This window comes from Lepisma saccharinum, chromosome 21 (genome assembly GCF_977018435.1).
Source record: "Lepisma saccharinum chromosome 21, izLepSacc3.1, whole genome shotgun sequence".
In the NCBI taxonomy this organism is placed as follows: Eukaryota; Metazoa; Arthropoda; class Insecta; order Zygentoma; family Lepismatidae; genus Lepisma; species Lepisma saccharinum.
This window is the reverse complement of record NC_139249.1, coordinates 12221835-12238032: the sequence shown is the minus strand read 5'-3', so window position 1 is coordinate 12238032 and position 16198 is coordinate 12221835. Positions and strand designations below refer to the sequence as shown.

The 16198-nt window shown below is 37.8% G+C and overlaps 2 protein-coding genes across 2 annotated transcripts in view; one reads left to right on the top strand and one right to left on the bottom strand.

The window, feature by feature from the left end:
* LOC146004031 (protein D2-like) overlaps positions 1 to 9392 on the bottom strand; it is a 65780-nt gene extending 56388 nt beyond the window's left edge. The window contains exon 1 of the mRNA XM_083142605.1: positions 9079 to 9392. Within this exon, the coding sequence (XP_082998731.1) occupies positions 9079 to 9297 (219 nt within the window). The 5' untranslated portion in view covers positions 9298 to 9392. The remainder of the gene's footprint in view (positions 1 to 9078) is intronic.
* A 4995-nt stretch (positions 9393 to 14387) lies between these two features.
* Positions 14388 to 16198, top strand: part of LOC146004530 (nuclear receptor-binding factor 2) — a 47481-nt gene continuing 45670 nt past the window's right edge. Inside the window, exon 1 of the mRNA XM_083143414.1 lies at positions 14388 to 14486. Within this exon, the coding sequence (XP_082999540.1) occupies positions 14421 to 14486 (66 nt within the window). The 5' untranslated portion in view covers positions 14388 to 14420. The remainder of the gene's footprint in view (positions 14487 to 16198) is intronic.

Sequence of the window (16198 nt, the reverse complement as noted above, 5' to 3'; positions counted from 1 at the left end):
AATATCATAACAATTTTCTGATGCAAAGAAATGTTACAAAGAAAAGAATCAGACGTTGCAGCAAAAACCCCATTTACTTCCATTATAAGCAGTCGAGCGCTGTACCCCGGTGTCAACACCAGCGCCTCTAGCGGATTTCATTTTCCAGTGGAACCAGCGAGAGAGAGCAAAACCATGCCGTTTTCCACACTACGTTATTCTAGGCGCTGTACTCTGGATGCAATGGTTAAAAAAAACGTTTTCAAAATGCTAAAATTACAATCAGGGTAAGAAATCCTGGGGGGGATGGGGGATTTCCCCCACCAACAATTTTGGCCTCAATAATCCCCCCATCAAAAATTTTCGAGTGGGGAGAGTTACAAACAAAAGATAAGCAATTACTTTTAATTTCAAATATACTGTACTAAGAATAATATCAAATACATACACAAATTAGTGTAGTTGTGAGTGTTCGAAGCTTTTTCTCTCTCAAGAGATCATTAACAAATTACATCAATATGCACAATAAAAGCAAAACAAGAATGCAAAACAATAATAACTATGAAATCTAATTGATTTATGTTAATATAAAGCAAGCAAAAACTTGATAAAAACTTACACATAATAAAACCAACTATTTCATAATTTATTAACATCTTTAACCAGGTAGTAAAGGACGTAGTTTGCTACTTTATAATATCTGATATATTTAAAAGTAATAAATTTATTTATTTTTGGGCAATTAATAATAATAATATATTTTTAATTTAGTAATTTATTTTTACTTTTAATAACATTATAAATATGTATATCGTATAATTTATATGTATGTTTGTGGGGAAAGGGGGTTTGTAGATTAAGATCTTTCTCCCCCCACCAGTCTTAGATGATTTCGCACCCTGTGTACAATCACCCTAACCCCTACTCTACGGCGACAAGTTGATTGTAATAGCAAATTTTCAATGGAAACTTCTACCACCTCTATAAAGAGTGTATTGTACGAATTATTAAGCTTCTCGCTTTGGAGGGAATTCCCACTCATTGACGTATTTGTGGTGTTTTCACTTTGGAAAGTGAGTTAATTTGGTTATGCATCTGTATGTTACCACGCAGTCAGTAAAGTAAACTATTGATTGCGGTTCTCAGTACTTTGGACATTGATTCTAACTGAGGTCATTAAATCTTGTGATAACATTTTCAAAATGCATTTTCTTCCTTATATGGAATAACAACAAATTCTAATAGAATGTACAGGGTGTACCAAAAGTCCCATTACCCCCTCTTTGAATTGGAGACAAACCTACAAAATGTTATTTTAACAGCATGCGTATGATGAGAGGATGGTATAGCCTACCATTAAATCAGACCAATGGCCCGATTTACTCTGTGTGCACGCCGCCATTTTCATGGGACAGCATTTTTCGCCTCCAGGTCCGATGTGAAATCCTCCGTAACGTGGCTGGCGTGAAGGAAGCAAACGCACTGCGAACAGCTTCTTGAAGTTCCTCAGTTGTCTGATACTGTTTGACCAGCGATCCGAGAGCTCTCGAGTTTTCTGCGCATGCCCGAAGTAGAAGAGTCCAGTCGTAAATTGGGGGAGTTTGCGGAACCGCTTCTCTGAAACGCGAGGAGCGCGAGTGTCACGTGGGGAAAGAGAGCAATGTTGCCAACCGGAGAATACTGTCACAAGATATTGGAAGTGCTCTGGCCGTGGAGAGGCGTCTTTGCAAAAGCTGAAGTCTTGAACGTAGCGCCAGTTCGGCATCTTTGACCCAACCCCAGAGGAAGCCGACTGGACCCGTATCTGGTTTCGAGCCACCACTATGGGCGTCCGGAAGGGGGGCAAGGGGGGACGACCCCCCTGAAAAATGAAAGTCATCCAAAAATTATGTATTTCGCACATATAATTTCATTTTAGCCACAATAATATGTGTTAATTATTGCATGATCACCATAAATTCAAATTTAAGCAATGCATTTTTAGGGAACAGCACTATTTTTGGAGAAAATGTGCCTTGTTTGCCCCCCTGGAAAAAAACATCATTCACTGCGACGTTTTACTCCCAAGGTCTTTATATTATATATATAAAAAATAGCACAGCACAATAACACTAATCGAGATTCAACTCTTCAATACCAACAGTGAACCTAAAATTGGCAAACGGCATGGTTGTGCATGTCCCTCGGTTTTCGTTACTTATGTTCTGGTGGATAAGCATCCTCGCAGATTGGTAACACTGTTCAACGGGCAACCGCGAGCGGCGTTCTCGCGCCTGCCTTCCTATCGCCAACTTCCCCTTTTTCTTGGCACTTTGCCAACTGGAGCTCTCGGATCGCTGGTCAAACAAATAACGATTATGAGCGACTTTCTGTTTGATGTGCCCCCATAGCGCATTATCAAAAGATGTCAGATTTGGACTTCGGGATGGCCATTTTAAAGGTGCTGGTAAATTTGGCGATCCTCGTCCAATCCGTTTGTCTCTGAACACATCATTGAGGAATTATCTTAAAATGGCCACCCCGAAATCCAGATCTGACATCTTATGTTAGGGAGGATTTCACATCGCACCTGGAGGCAAATAATACTGTGCCATGAAAATGGCGGTGTGCACACAGATCCTCTGGAGTAAATGATGGTCATTGGTCTGATTTGATGGTATACCATCCTCTTCATCATACGAATGCTGTTAAAATAACATTTTGCAGGTTTGTCTACAATTCAAAGGGGGGGGGGTAATGGGACTTTTGGTACACCCTGTATAAGACATGTGGATTTTCAAAAATAAAAGAAGAGGAAAATCGATTGGAAATACCGTAATTTTAGATATTCAACTTTGAAAAGTTCAACACATGGAATGCTTTATCGTAAAAATGTTCGAAATGCCTATTTAACCAGATACGTAATATTGACTCCTTATCTTCAGAATAAGGTCACTTTCATCTTCCTAGATGTATTCATATAGGCATTCGAAAACAGTGTTTCATAAATAAACGATTTCTTAAAAAAATCTCTAAAAATCGGGGGGGGGGAATATTTTTATCCAAAACCCAATGTTCAAAACCCGAGAGATCTGCCTGATTTGATGTGGAATAGCTCATACATTATGTGGCAAAGAAGGTTTGGCCATGTGAAGATAAACTATGAGTTTGGCAAAGGAAAGTGTTTTGTCTGTGGTTTCCGAGTGTTGGTTATTTTTGTTCGCTTCTCGATAAAAGAAAAAAACAAACAGATGATGTGCATTCGCGTTCATTAATATTTAGGGATTTATAAAAAGCTATGAGTATTGTACGCGACAAATGTGATTAGCCGATTAAGAAAATTCTGATTATTACAAGACAGAATTTTCTGGGTCGGGACGGGAAATGTTCGAAATTTCCAGAAGCTCTTGAAATCTCGAATTCTACACGTCATTTTTATCTTAAGTGATTGTTTTTGCATTTCTGGTATAAAAACTAACAATTTCCGATAAGTTCCAGACATTTACAATGCAGAAAACATCGAGTATTAACAACTTTTTAAAATGACCATTCGGTGTTTCCCGGCTGTTCGGGATCCCGAAAAGTTCGGGAAGTTATTTCTCGAAGTCGGGATCGGGACGGGAAATGTTTTTTTCCGATCCCGATCCCGACTTTTCGGGATCCCGCACACCCCTAATTACAAGTATATGTAATGTTTACCATATTTAGTTCAACAAAATATGTTGTTGTTTTTTTATGAACAATCCTGCGAATCTCATGTATGAATATGCATACCCGAGTTCATTAAAAAGCTTGTTCAGTACGCATTGATTATATACTTTCTTTCGAGTAAATTTCTACTATGTGCTCTTCTTATAATTATTTTAATTTTTAATAACAGCAGTAGTTATTGTCCTACAACGTTCTTCAAATCGCTCGTCCTTCTTTTCTATATATCAGCTGAGCATGTAAATGCAAACAAGTGATTCATGGACGAAATACGTCTATCTACCTATTATGGGAACACACGTATACCGACAAGTACGGTAGGAAGTATCGTGTGAGACGAAAACTAGCAGCTGGGCCAGTACCACACAATTAGTCCAACTGGAAAATCCAGCAGGAGATTCAGGCATTACTTGCCTTTCAAAATATAGCAACAAGTTTCGCATTTGCTACCCTAACTGTGGCCTTCATCCGTGACGAAAGTTTTCAGCCACCATTGCACTTGAATTATGCAGCGTTTTCCTCAAAGCGCTGAGGCATGAACGGAACATCACCATGACAGAGGAAGAAAAACACACACGGGAAACCATCACCAGCTGTGTCTATTGTGTATGGTATCTGATGTGCCAGTAGTAAAGTCAGCTTTGCATGTCACCAAAATGCGTTACAAGTCGTTTAGCTTCGTGAATCTTTTATTTCTTTAAGTTACAACTTATCCTCATCGTCGCGATTAGCCAAAAGTGGCGGAAAACATGCATTTCCAGAATCTTCAGATAATTTGGATTCTCTCATCCCTCCTGTATTGCTACATTGATAAATTTAAACTGCATTTGTGGTACCTGAAGGGACTTAGGAAATAAAAATAATCAAAACGCGACAAAATTAATCTAACGAATTGTTTGATTGGATAATGCATCTAACTAACTAACTAACTAACTCTCTAGCCTTCTTAAATCCGAAGGTTCATGGCTGCAGCAACACAGGCCTTCCATCTGTCCCTATCTTGAACAAGATCTATATACTCTTTTCCATCCCTACCGATTTCCTTTAGGTCCATCTCAACGTTGTCCCTCTATCTTCGTCTTGGCCTTTCTACAGGTCTCTTACCATCAAGTTTCCCAACAAGAATCCTGTAAACTCATCCATCTTTCCTCTCCCATTCGTGCCACATGGCCTGCCCACCTAAGTCTTCTTGATTTAATTATTCTAATAATATCTGGACATGAATACAAATTATGTAGTTCTAAATTATGTAACCTTCTCCACTCACCTGTCTCCTCATCCCTTTTAGGTCCAAAGATTTTCCTAAGGATTTTATTTTCAAATACTCTCAATTTATGTTCCTCTTTCAATGTAAGGGACCAAGTTTCACACCCATATAATACTACAGGCAGAATTACTGTTTTGTATATTTTAACTTTTAGTTTCTTAGATATTAAACGAGAAGACAAAAGTTTATGAAGAGAGAAGTAATAACATGCATTTCCTGAATTAAGCCTACTTTTTATTTCCTCTTTAATATAATTTTCATTTGTTAATATTACTCCTAAATATTTGAATTTGGAAACTGGTTCAAACGAGTTGGTATCAATAATTAGATTTTGATTATTACCTAACACTTGGTTTCGGCATGTAAGCATATATTTAGTTTTCTCTTTGTTAACTTCCAAACCTATCTCTTTAGCAGTTTTGAAAAATATTTTAGCATTATTTTTAATTGTATTCACATCATCCCCCAGTAAGTCTACATCATCTGCATATGCTAACAACTGAGTCATACCATTTAATTTTAGTCCTTCTTTAGTTTCTTTTACCTTCCTAACAGCATATTCTAAGGCAAAATTAAAGAGCAATGGAGATAATGCATCTCCTTGTTTTAACCCATCATGAATTGTAAATTTGTCAGACACATTAATACCCACACGAATTTTACTTTCTGTTTCACTGGTGCATACTTTTATCATACTAACAAGCTTCTTAGGTATTCCAAACTCTACTAATATATTATATAATTTATCTCTTTTGACCGAATCATATGCTTTTTTTAAATCAATGAATAGGTGATGGACATTTTGATTATATTCCCACTTTTTTCAAGTGTCTGTCTGATGTGACATATAATGCATCAGAATACATAATCTATATCAGTACTATATGAGAATGTGAACTAAATTTAAATCTAAAATGTGAGAAACATTCCTGTCATTTGGTACCTGGCCCTTCGTAAAAAAATTCATGCCAAGTAAATTTTGGATAACCTCCTCCCAACTGTGGAAATGGGAGTTTTCACGTTGTAAATCTCAAAATTGTCAACAATTTTGAACATTTTCAAATTTGAATTTTTGATCCTCTCATGACATGCGCGCGCGGCTCTTAAAGCTACAAAAATTAGAGCTCTGGCTCTAATTTAAAAGGTGATATAATCGACAAAAAGCTAACTCGTTTTTCAAAATGCCTTAATTCAGAAATGGGCAGGGCCGGATTAAGACGAAATTGGGCCTGATGCTTGAAATCTTCGAGGCCGGTTCTATAAAAATCACTAACTGGAGACCAGATTTGACCTACGGTCCGGGAATGAACTAAGTTCGAGCTTCAATCGTGTTGTATAAAGCTAACTGTCGATTTGTCGATCTTAGTTCAAATCCTGAGCTTGTGTCAAAGAAATACGTTTGGCAACGTGGCAAATCCACAATGCCGCTAGTGTGCCTGTGATGTTGCCAATTGCCCAACACTGAACAGCAAACATTTTAAAGTCGGTTTCGGAAAATGCATGTATTTAATATTTGAATAAAGAATAAATCTGAGGTGCTGGACGTAGTAAATATTCGCACATGTTGCAAATTTAGTAAAATCACGTAAATTAGATACTAAACGATCATTTATTGCTTGTGCGAGTTCCACGTGGATGATTTGTCATTGACAACGAAAGCAACTATCGGTTCTCGGTTGCAAAGGGGAGAAAATAAGCTAGCATAAATAGAATTTATTTTAAAGAATCTGTATTTCTTTTTAATGCTAAAATGATAAAATGAGATATAACAATTTTCTTACATGCTCTCTTCCATTCTGCGGACAAAATTGAATTGCAATGACACTAGGCAGGATGTAGTAAAGCGAAATTGTAATCTTTTTATACTCCCTCTTGATCCCAACGCAAGTTTTACAATTATATCAACAAGAAAACGTAGGCGGGTCATATTTTCTGTTTGTATCAACACTTGATTGTTCTCAAGTTACCTTTCTCTGACCGTGAAATTAGACAATGTTACGATTTTTATATAACACAAAATCAGAATTCAGCGTGACTGCAGATCAATTTTACTGACTAATCGAGGATCACTTGCTTTATACATTCGGGCCTCGGTGAACAATAAACACAACGACGTTATAGTTTGTTTAAGTTCGGCCCCCCTATCCCTCGTTTCTATTCGGCCCTCTGGATTACTTCCTGCTATAATCCTTCAAATCTCTCCTTTCACCTCACCCTGGGTGCCAAGCGAGCCGATTATACTTACGCCGGAATTAAGAAAGGGGGGTTTCACATAACAATTTATATTTTTAGTCCCTGGTTCGTTTACACGTGTACAGAAAGTGAATAAACAACTGGTTTAAAATGGACAGTGTCGTAGCTCTTGGAGTTAATTCAGCAAATCATAACATTTCAAATGTGATTATATAGGTTTATTATACGTTGCTATTATTAAAATATTTACAAAGTGTTTCCATATGTGCATTTACATAATCAACCAATTTCCTTAATTCAAGCAAAGGCGTACCTATGGCCTAACCATTGGTACTTTCATTAACACAGAGTTAGCCTAACTATCTCTGTGGCCTACCCTCGACTTACTTGATATTCCGACCAGTCTTGCGTTTACTTACGCAGCAATATCGTATAAATATACAAATCTTTGCTAATTGGGAAACTTGGAGATTTCAAACAGGGGTTGGCTTTACCAAATGCTACTTATATTTTCCATCATTAGTTTAGCCACCATAAGTGGACTAAACTTTCGAAGAGGGTTCCTTGGCCAAATGATACATTATTTTCAGACATCAGCCTAGCCACCATAAATGGACAAGAGACTCGAAGATGTTCATTTCCCAAGTATTACATTTACTTCTCAATCTTTCAGTCTAGCCACCCTGAATGGACAAGACTTTCGAAGGGTCTTCGTCGTTGTGGAGGTAGTAAAAAACTGTTTTTTTCTTAAAGCCCACTGGCCGTTTTTATAGTCGGGGTAAACGTCCGTAAACATGGACCCCGTAGCGTTGGAAAAATTCCACTGCCAACTGTCTTTTGTAAGATAGTAGCTAAAAAACAAGTGAATCTAATATCCAGTAAAAATCACAATTCATTAAGCACATACACTTACATGCAATAATAACATAAAAGTACACACATGGAAACATATTACTTAACCCTACACCTTGTAGCTGGCCAGCAATTAATTAATATAATAATACAAAACCAATAATGGTCAATCCGACCATTACAAGTTACGTCACAGCGCAAAGAATAATAGTAACTGGATAATAAGTAACGCCGTGTCTAGGCGTCCGAAACTGGGGCTCCAAATTTCATTCTAAGATGTATTTTCATTTTAATATAGCAAAAGAAAACTATTCAGCTTTCGAAAAATTCTCGTCTGTTTTCATCTGGGCCTATTTCAGGAATGGGCCTAATGCTGCAGCATCAATAGCACCCACCTTAATCCGGCCCTGGAAATGGGTGCGTTTTCCTTGCACAAAACGTACATGCACACTCAGGGAAACTGTAGCAACCAATTCTATATATTTCATGAAAATCAGAGGGATGGTGAGAAGTGGGCAATTTGGTCCCCCTAGATTTATTTCATATCAGCTTCGAATTTAGTTTTCATCGCAACACGAGGTTCTACCGTTCTTCAAATTCAGTGTGTAATGGATTTTCTAATTGTTTTCAGTAAGGATGAAAACATCGAACAAAAACACGTTTTTGTTGCTAGTAAAGATGCAATTGAATAATTGAAAATATAGATTTCCTTTACATTATGGAAGGCCTTTCTACCCGAGAAAATTGAGTGGTCAAATTTGTTAAGTTAAAATTATTATCACATTATGCAACTTGGTCTTGTGTGGTTTTCAAATAATTTGAATGTCCGAATCATTTAGAAGTAGCTGTAACCGATGTAACATGTCGGTCGTTTTAAAAAGATGGGCATTTTTTTCAAAATGCCGTAATTGGGATACGAAGCATAACGAATATAGGGGGGCATTCGCCCCCAACTCTAGTGCCGTCCACAGAGGTGAGGTGACTGACCTGCTAGCGGGATGTTATCCAGTCTTTTTTTTTTTTTTTATTAAGTAAGCCACTTTTTCCTGTTTTAATAAAATAGTGATTTCATTCAACTATAAAAATAATATTACACTTACCGATTCTGCTTCGCTAAAAGTTACCGTTGGCTGAGATTGAAATTTACTCTTGGAATCCAATGTATTGCAGTTTGCGTTGTCGATTATTTTGCCTGAAGGAAACCTAACTGTCAGACTTCTCGACAAGTTGCAAGCATTGCTCAAATTTGTAACACAATTACCGGCATAGGTAATGTAGCACTGGGCATAAACGAACAGAATAACTTGTAAGAACTTCATGTCTGTTTCGAAAACTACTTAGGAGAGCTCAAATTCTCACTGAACATAGATGAACACGTCAATTGTTGTTGTCCCAGCACCAAACTCAGCTGGGTACAGACCAATGAGTTAGAATATATGCATAGACAGGCTAAAGAGCTGCCCTCTCGCAGCTAGCAAATTGAATTTCCGGTAGCCTACGAAAGGAATTATCATCAACAACCAACAAAGCAGCATCACGGAAATGAACAGAGTACATATCAAGTTTATTTGAAATGTTTTATATTACCCAAATCAGATAATGAATGTAGCAATGGCAAACTATTTTTCATGGTACTTGTTCTAATTCGTTGATAAATATTGTATCTATCGGCACGCCAGTTGTGCACTCGGTGGCAAAATACCAAGTTTTACGCCTTGTTTGGGGCTTCAGTGATGTGTGTGTACAACGATTGTCTACATTCTACGTGTAAGAATAATAATAATAATTCCTTTATTTAGCGGTCGAGGTTCAGCTGTAGGCTGCTCTACCACCTAACCTAGGCAACGTAGACTATGTAAACTATGTAATCTACGTCGATGACGTAATGAACGTAGACAACATATCGTTCTTCCTGCTAGTAGAAGCAGCAATCTGAAAAAAGAAAGAGGAGTATTCCAGTATCCAGAAATACGTGTTTTAAGTATTTATTAACGTTCAACCAATTCACTAGTTATTAATTAAATTGCACAATAAACTTGTCGAACCCTCCCTCAAATGCGATTTCCGTAGAATGACAAGATTTCATTTACTTCTATTTTCCACCATTTCACACATGCATGGTAAAATCTGCTTTGCTTTAAAGACACAAGCACTTTCCTATACATTAACAAGGCAAATATATATATATATATACGTATGTATACGTATGTGTGTGTGTGTGTCTTTCCTCTTGTCAGTGTAAAAAATTATGTCAATTTTTATCTATGGCTGTCAATTGTTTTTCTTCCGGTTGTCCTGTTTTCCCTCGTCAGAGAAAATTCGATAACTCATTGCGTCGGATGGTCCAATATGATCCCATCACTTGCTCCGGCTCACATACACCAACTTTTGCCATGAGTATATGAAATTTTGCACGTGACGTCATATTGTTATATTGGCTCCGTCGCCCCACACCCTCTTACCTCCCCAGCTACTTTTTTATAGTGACGTGGAGATGACATAATATTGTTCCCGATGGCGCAGTAGGAGCGTCGTCGCCTTGTAATCAAGAGGTCCCGGGTTCGCTACCCGGTGAAGGCACATAGTAGTTCGGATCCCACCTTAAACTGTAGGTCCAGTCCCGATTGGCCTTACTGTGCATAAAGTGGACTTAAAACAACAAATCAATCAGACATAATATTGTTATCCGGGAATCCTTTATTTTCGATATCATACGACCATCGTTGGATTATCAAGGTGGGTGATGCCGCCGGAAAGCTTAGAATAAATTGTAATTACTTTAAAGTTAACGGTAATAGCAGCCCCCCACCCCTTTCACATTTCGACTTTATCCAGCCTTCGTAAATCTAGCTCCTTGAAAGTCAGTTTTAACTCCATTTAAGCTCAAATTTAGCTCTTTTATGCGCCTCAGATTTGGCAACACTGCCAGGGTGGCTGTAGGTGGCAAGGAGAAATGGATTGTGCTTATGGGAGTATTATTTGATTTGTTCTCTTGGGAATAAACTTCCAATGTCATAGAAAAATTATCAACGGGAACACGACAGATTGATGATGATTTTGTCCAGCGGACAAGTGCATCCTACGTGTTTTTAAAGACTGATTTTTTACGTGTGATGGTGCAGAGGTTGTCAGCAGTTTGTTCTGCCACTGGAGAAAACGAGACTGGTCTGAACCGGAAGTTCCAGGGGTATGAGACAAATGTTTATGTTTGCACTTTCAATACAACCCACAGATTACGGTCTATACATACGCTTGCGAATTTATTGCACATAGATTTACAAATATTGGATAGTATAAGAAGAACTGTTGGTCCAGCATTAGAATGAACTTCTGCAGTCGTGTGATATCCTATCGTACAATGTTAGTCTTCAGTCAGTTGGTACACTTTTTTAGGACCCAGGGATAGAAAAATACAAGGCGCCCGGTGTCAATGGCGCCTGAAAATTTTCACCTGCTGTCTGATTTTTTTTAATTCAGTTCTAAAAAATATATATCATCAATAATAACCCGCGGCACAACAGCCCCCACCTGATCCTACACATTCACCACCCGAGGTGGGAGATCATCCAACCAGTTAAGGAGTGGTCAGCACGACGAACCTCCAGTCGTTGTTGTAGTTTTTCATGACAGGGTTATGCTACTCATTCGTATCTCCGCAATTTCCTCACGATGGTGGGTGTCCACCGGTCCCATACACTGACTGGCCTAAATCTCAGGAGAAACGTTGTTTTTTTTTCAGTCAACTTGTGAGTACGGGTTAATTTCTTGCTCTCTGATTGGCTGTTGGAGAGTTACGGTGCTCTGATTGTGAGAATATCTTATTTCCTATTTTCAGCTCAAATTTGCTGCTTTCTAATCTAATCTAACCTAACCTAACCTAACGTACAGCGCAAATAAGATATTCTCACAATCAGAGCACCGTAACTTCCCAACAGCCAATCAGAGAGCAAGAAATGAACCCCAATTCACAAGTTGACTGGAAAAAGAAAAAGCGCCCCCAGGAGACTTGTCCCGCAGCCGGTGCGGGACATCAATATGGTATGGTTGCAATAAACAATAACACGTTGTTTTCTTTGTTTGTTTTTTTAACAAAAAAACAGCGTTTCCAATTAGGAAATTAATGATAAGTCTGATGAGATGGAAGCCAAAAGAAAGAGAAATGTGTATGCGGCCACGATGCGGGACTCTAAAAATATACGAGAGGCTATATTTTTAAAAATATTTCGAATTCGCTTACGAACATTTCCATTAACTTTTCCTCATAACAATGAGTACAGTGTGTGTTTTCTTTGTCACGTCTTTTGATTGATTGAGTTGGTATTCTAAGTCCACTTTATGAACTGAAAGGCTAATCGGGACTGGACCTACGGTTTAAAGTGGGATCCGAACCACTATGTGCCTTCACCGGGTATCGAACCGGGGACCCCTTGATTACAAGGCGACGACATTACCACTGGCCCATCGGGGTTCTTAAGCCCGAAGGTTATGGCTGCAGCAACACAAGCCTTCCATTTGTCCCTCACCTGAGTAAGATCAATCCAATCTTTTCCATCTTTGCCGATTTATTTTAGGTCCATCTCAACGTTGTCCCTCCATCTTCGTCTTGGCCTTCCTACAGGTCTCTTACCATCGGGTTTCCCAACAAGAATCCTAACCCTGTAAACTCTTCTTTCCTCTCCCATTCCTGCCACTGGCCTGCCCACCTAAGTCTTATTGATTTAATTATTCTAATAATAAAAAGTTTCGCATCCATATAATACTCCAAAATTACCGCTTTGTATGTTTTAACTTTTAGTTTCTTAGATATTACACGGGAAGATAAAAGTTTATGAAGAGAGAAGTAACACGCATTTCCTGAATTAAGCCTGCTTTTTATTTCTTCTTTAATATAATTTTCATTTGTTAGTATTACTCCTAAGTACTTGAATTTGGAAACGGATTCAAACGAGTTATTACCTAACATTTGTTTTCGGCCTGTAAGCATATATTTAATTTTATCTTTGCTAACTTCCAAACCTATCTCTTTAGCTGCTTTTAAAAATATTTTACCATTATTCATAATTGTATTTATATCATCCCATTTTAGTCCTTCATTAGTTTCTTTTATCTTCCTACTAGCATATTCTAAGGCAAAATTAAACAATGGAGATAATGCATCTCCCTATCTTAACCCATTATGGATTGTAAATTTTCAGACATACGAACCCGAATTTTACTTTCTGTGTCACTGTTGCATACTTTTATCATATTAACAAGCTTCTTAAGTATTCCAAACTCGACTAATATATTATATAATTTATCTCTTTTAACCGAATCATGGCTGTGCTTTTTATTTAGCTGATGGACATTTTGATTATATTCCCACTTTTTCTCAAGTGTCTGTCTGGCCATTATAATTTTTTTCGCTGTTGCTAGCCGAGTTTTAAAATCTGCTGTATGGTATATTAGGCCATATATTAGAGTGTATTTCATAGTTATTCAGCTGGCCCCCACATAGCGCTAAGAAGCCAGGGGTCCCGGATTTGAATCCCGGCCTGGGCGTGGGTGTTTGTGTGTGTTCATTCATCAATTTCATCACATCATCATTCATCCCCATCTTCGCAATTAGTCAAAAGTGGCACAAAAGCGATGTAAAATAGACGAAATCAAATCACAATCAAATTAATTGCTATTCATGCTCTTACTTTGAGCTTCTTTTAGGAATGCCACTCCGGTGCAAGAGTTAATTACTTTAATTCAAATGTTGCATTAATTAATAAATTTCATTTTAAAGATCATATTTCAAAATGTGTAAATTTATCTTAGTTGATTCATGGCCTTCTTTGCCAAAAAAGCTGGCTCCTGACAAAAAAGGGGCTGGCGCCTGAATAAGTTTTTTCTACTCCTGTTTACTAACCCTCTACACTGATCTTCTAAGTGAATATATTAGGGTGCAACTGCTTCACCCCCTACCCCCATTGCGCACGCTCATAGTATGTACCACAGTACTCTATTATTGTACTGACTAGAGGTGTGCGGGATCCCGAAATGTCGGTTCCGCGATCGGAAAAAAAAAATTATCGTCCCGATCACAGTTTCGGGAAATGATTTCCCTACTGTTCGGCATGGATTGTCCGGAAGCACCCCCGGAAAATGAATGTCCACCTAAAAATTATATATTTCACCCATAATTTCATTTCAGTCACGGTAATTTATATTAATTATTATAAATTCGTTGAAGAAACATGATCATTTCAGACTGAAATAGTGTTTTTTTTGAGGCGTCACCACTATTATGGGGAAATATATGCCTCCTTTGCCCCCCTGGAAAACAATTACCTTGCTTGCCCCTCCCTGGGAAAAAAATCCTGCGGACGTCGCACGCCTCTATCGCTGCTGTTCGGTTCACACATAGTGGCCCTACACGAGGGATATTGGATCCACGTTTCTAAGATGTGCAAGAATGTCCAGCCGGTATGTATACCCACAGCGCAACAGACATGACATGGAGAATTCGGCCTTGAATTTGGTTTGTATACATTTTCTGTCCTTTCATTAATAATAATTTTATGAATCGGACACACTGTCTGTTTCAGTATATTAATTTGACATTCGAAGATTTAAAAATGAAAGTGCAAGTTGAAACATGTCTTTGTCAGTTTTGATAAACTTTGCAATGTATTAAACATATGTTACTGAATTAGGTCAAGAGAATTTGGTAAAGGAGAAAATTAGTTTGGACAGAAAACATTTCACAACTGGATGTAACGGTCTAGAAATAAAAAAAAAATGTAATTATCAGCTAGTGTCCAACGATATCTAACAAGTCGGTGGAGCTTGAATCGTTGTAGCTTGGGGTATGCCAAAGAAATAAATTGTAAGTGCAAGGATCCCTATGATGTAAATATAGTTGAAATGTGGGAACTTAAAAAATATTATTTTGCTTAGTACATATTTTTACTGTGTATGTATGGTGTAAGAAGTCTTCTCCTGAACGTTGCAACATACCATTAGGGCTTGTAAGAGGGTGTGGAAGTAATCTGGTGACCAGAACCACGCCCCAGCCACCGTTTTCCTCAGGGTTGCCCTGAAGTATCAATTTCCTTACTAGATATGAAAGTCACTGTAGGATGTATAACATGCAAACACGGATAAAATGTAAATTGAAGTTTGTTTGTTTATCGATTTATTTGTAGTTTTCACATAAGTGCCCAAGTTTCAGTTGTGCGATTCCGATATTATCATTATGTGCATGTATTTTCTATATGAAGCTAATTCTGTATGTGTTTATGAGCATATATATACTGAACAACCTAACTGTATATTTTGTACAGAAAGACTTTTACCATTCTATAAGAGTTTCTGGATGCCAATTCAACTGCTGTTGTGAAGGCACACTTCAGACACTCATTTAACCCATAATCAACACACTGAAAAAAGTTACACTTAAGACACACCTGGCTCCCTGTGACCCAGCTTTTTATGTACAGAAAGAGTTAAAAATACAAAATATGTTCATGCTACCTTGAAATTTGAGTATTGGTAGTTGTAACGACAGTATGTTGATGTAATAAAAATATATATATATTTACATTGAAACAAAGGTAAGGCACAATATGGCGGGCACGTCGTGGATCATCAGTGGGTATGCAGTGTTTCCAACCTTCTTAACCGAAAAATGACCCACAAACCATTCACGGAAGGTTAGGTTAGGTTCAGTTAAGTTAGGCAAACATAGTTAAAATTAAAAACCAAACCATTAACGCATAGCCCCAAAAACCATTTACAGATAGCCCCACAAACCATTTCTGGCAAGGTTAGGTTAGGCAAGCATAGTTAAAATTTTGTTCGTAAAACAATGCGATACAGCTTTAAAAAAAAAATCACCTTCACTTCTTGCAAAACAACGGCATGGTTGGAAACACTGACAGGGCATTACATCATCAAACATACGGAACATCTGGTCCACGTACAGGAAAAACAGCAATTGTGTGTCGGAGATATATTTCTCTTCGAAGATGAATGAATTCCTGGTCCAGTAGATTCAACGATGAAAGAAAATACCTCCATGAACTTTGAAAATGCCACAGAAACTCATTTCCGCAAGTAGTTTCTCCTGTAAAATTGAAGAAATGTGTTTTCCCTATATCAAACTGTTACCAAAACAAATAGTTACCGTTTGATAAATATATTTTACTATATGACAAAATATCCTTGTAGAAATCAGTATATCTGAAGAGC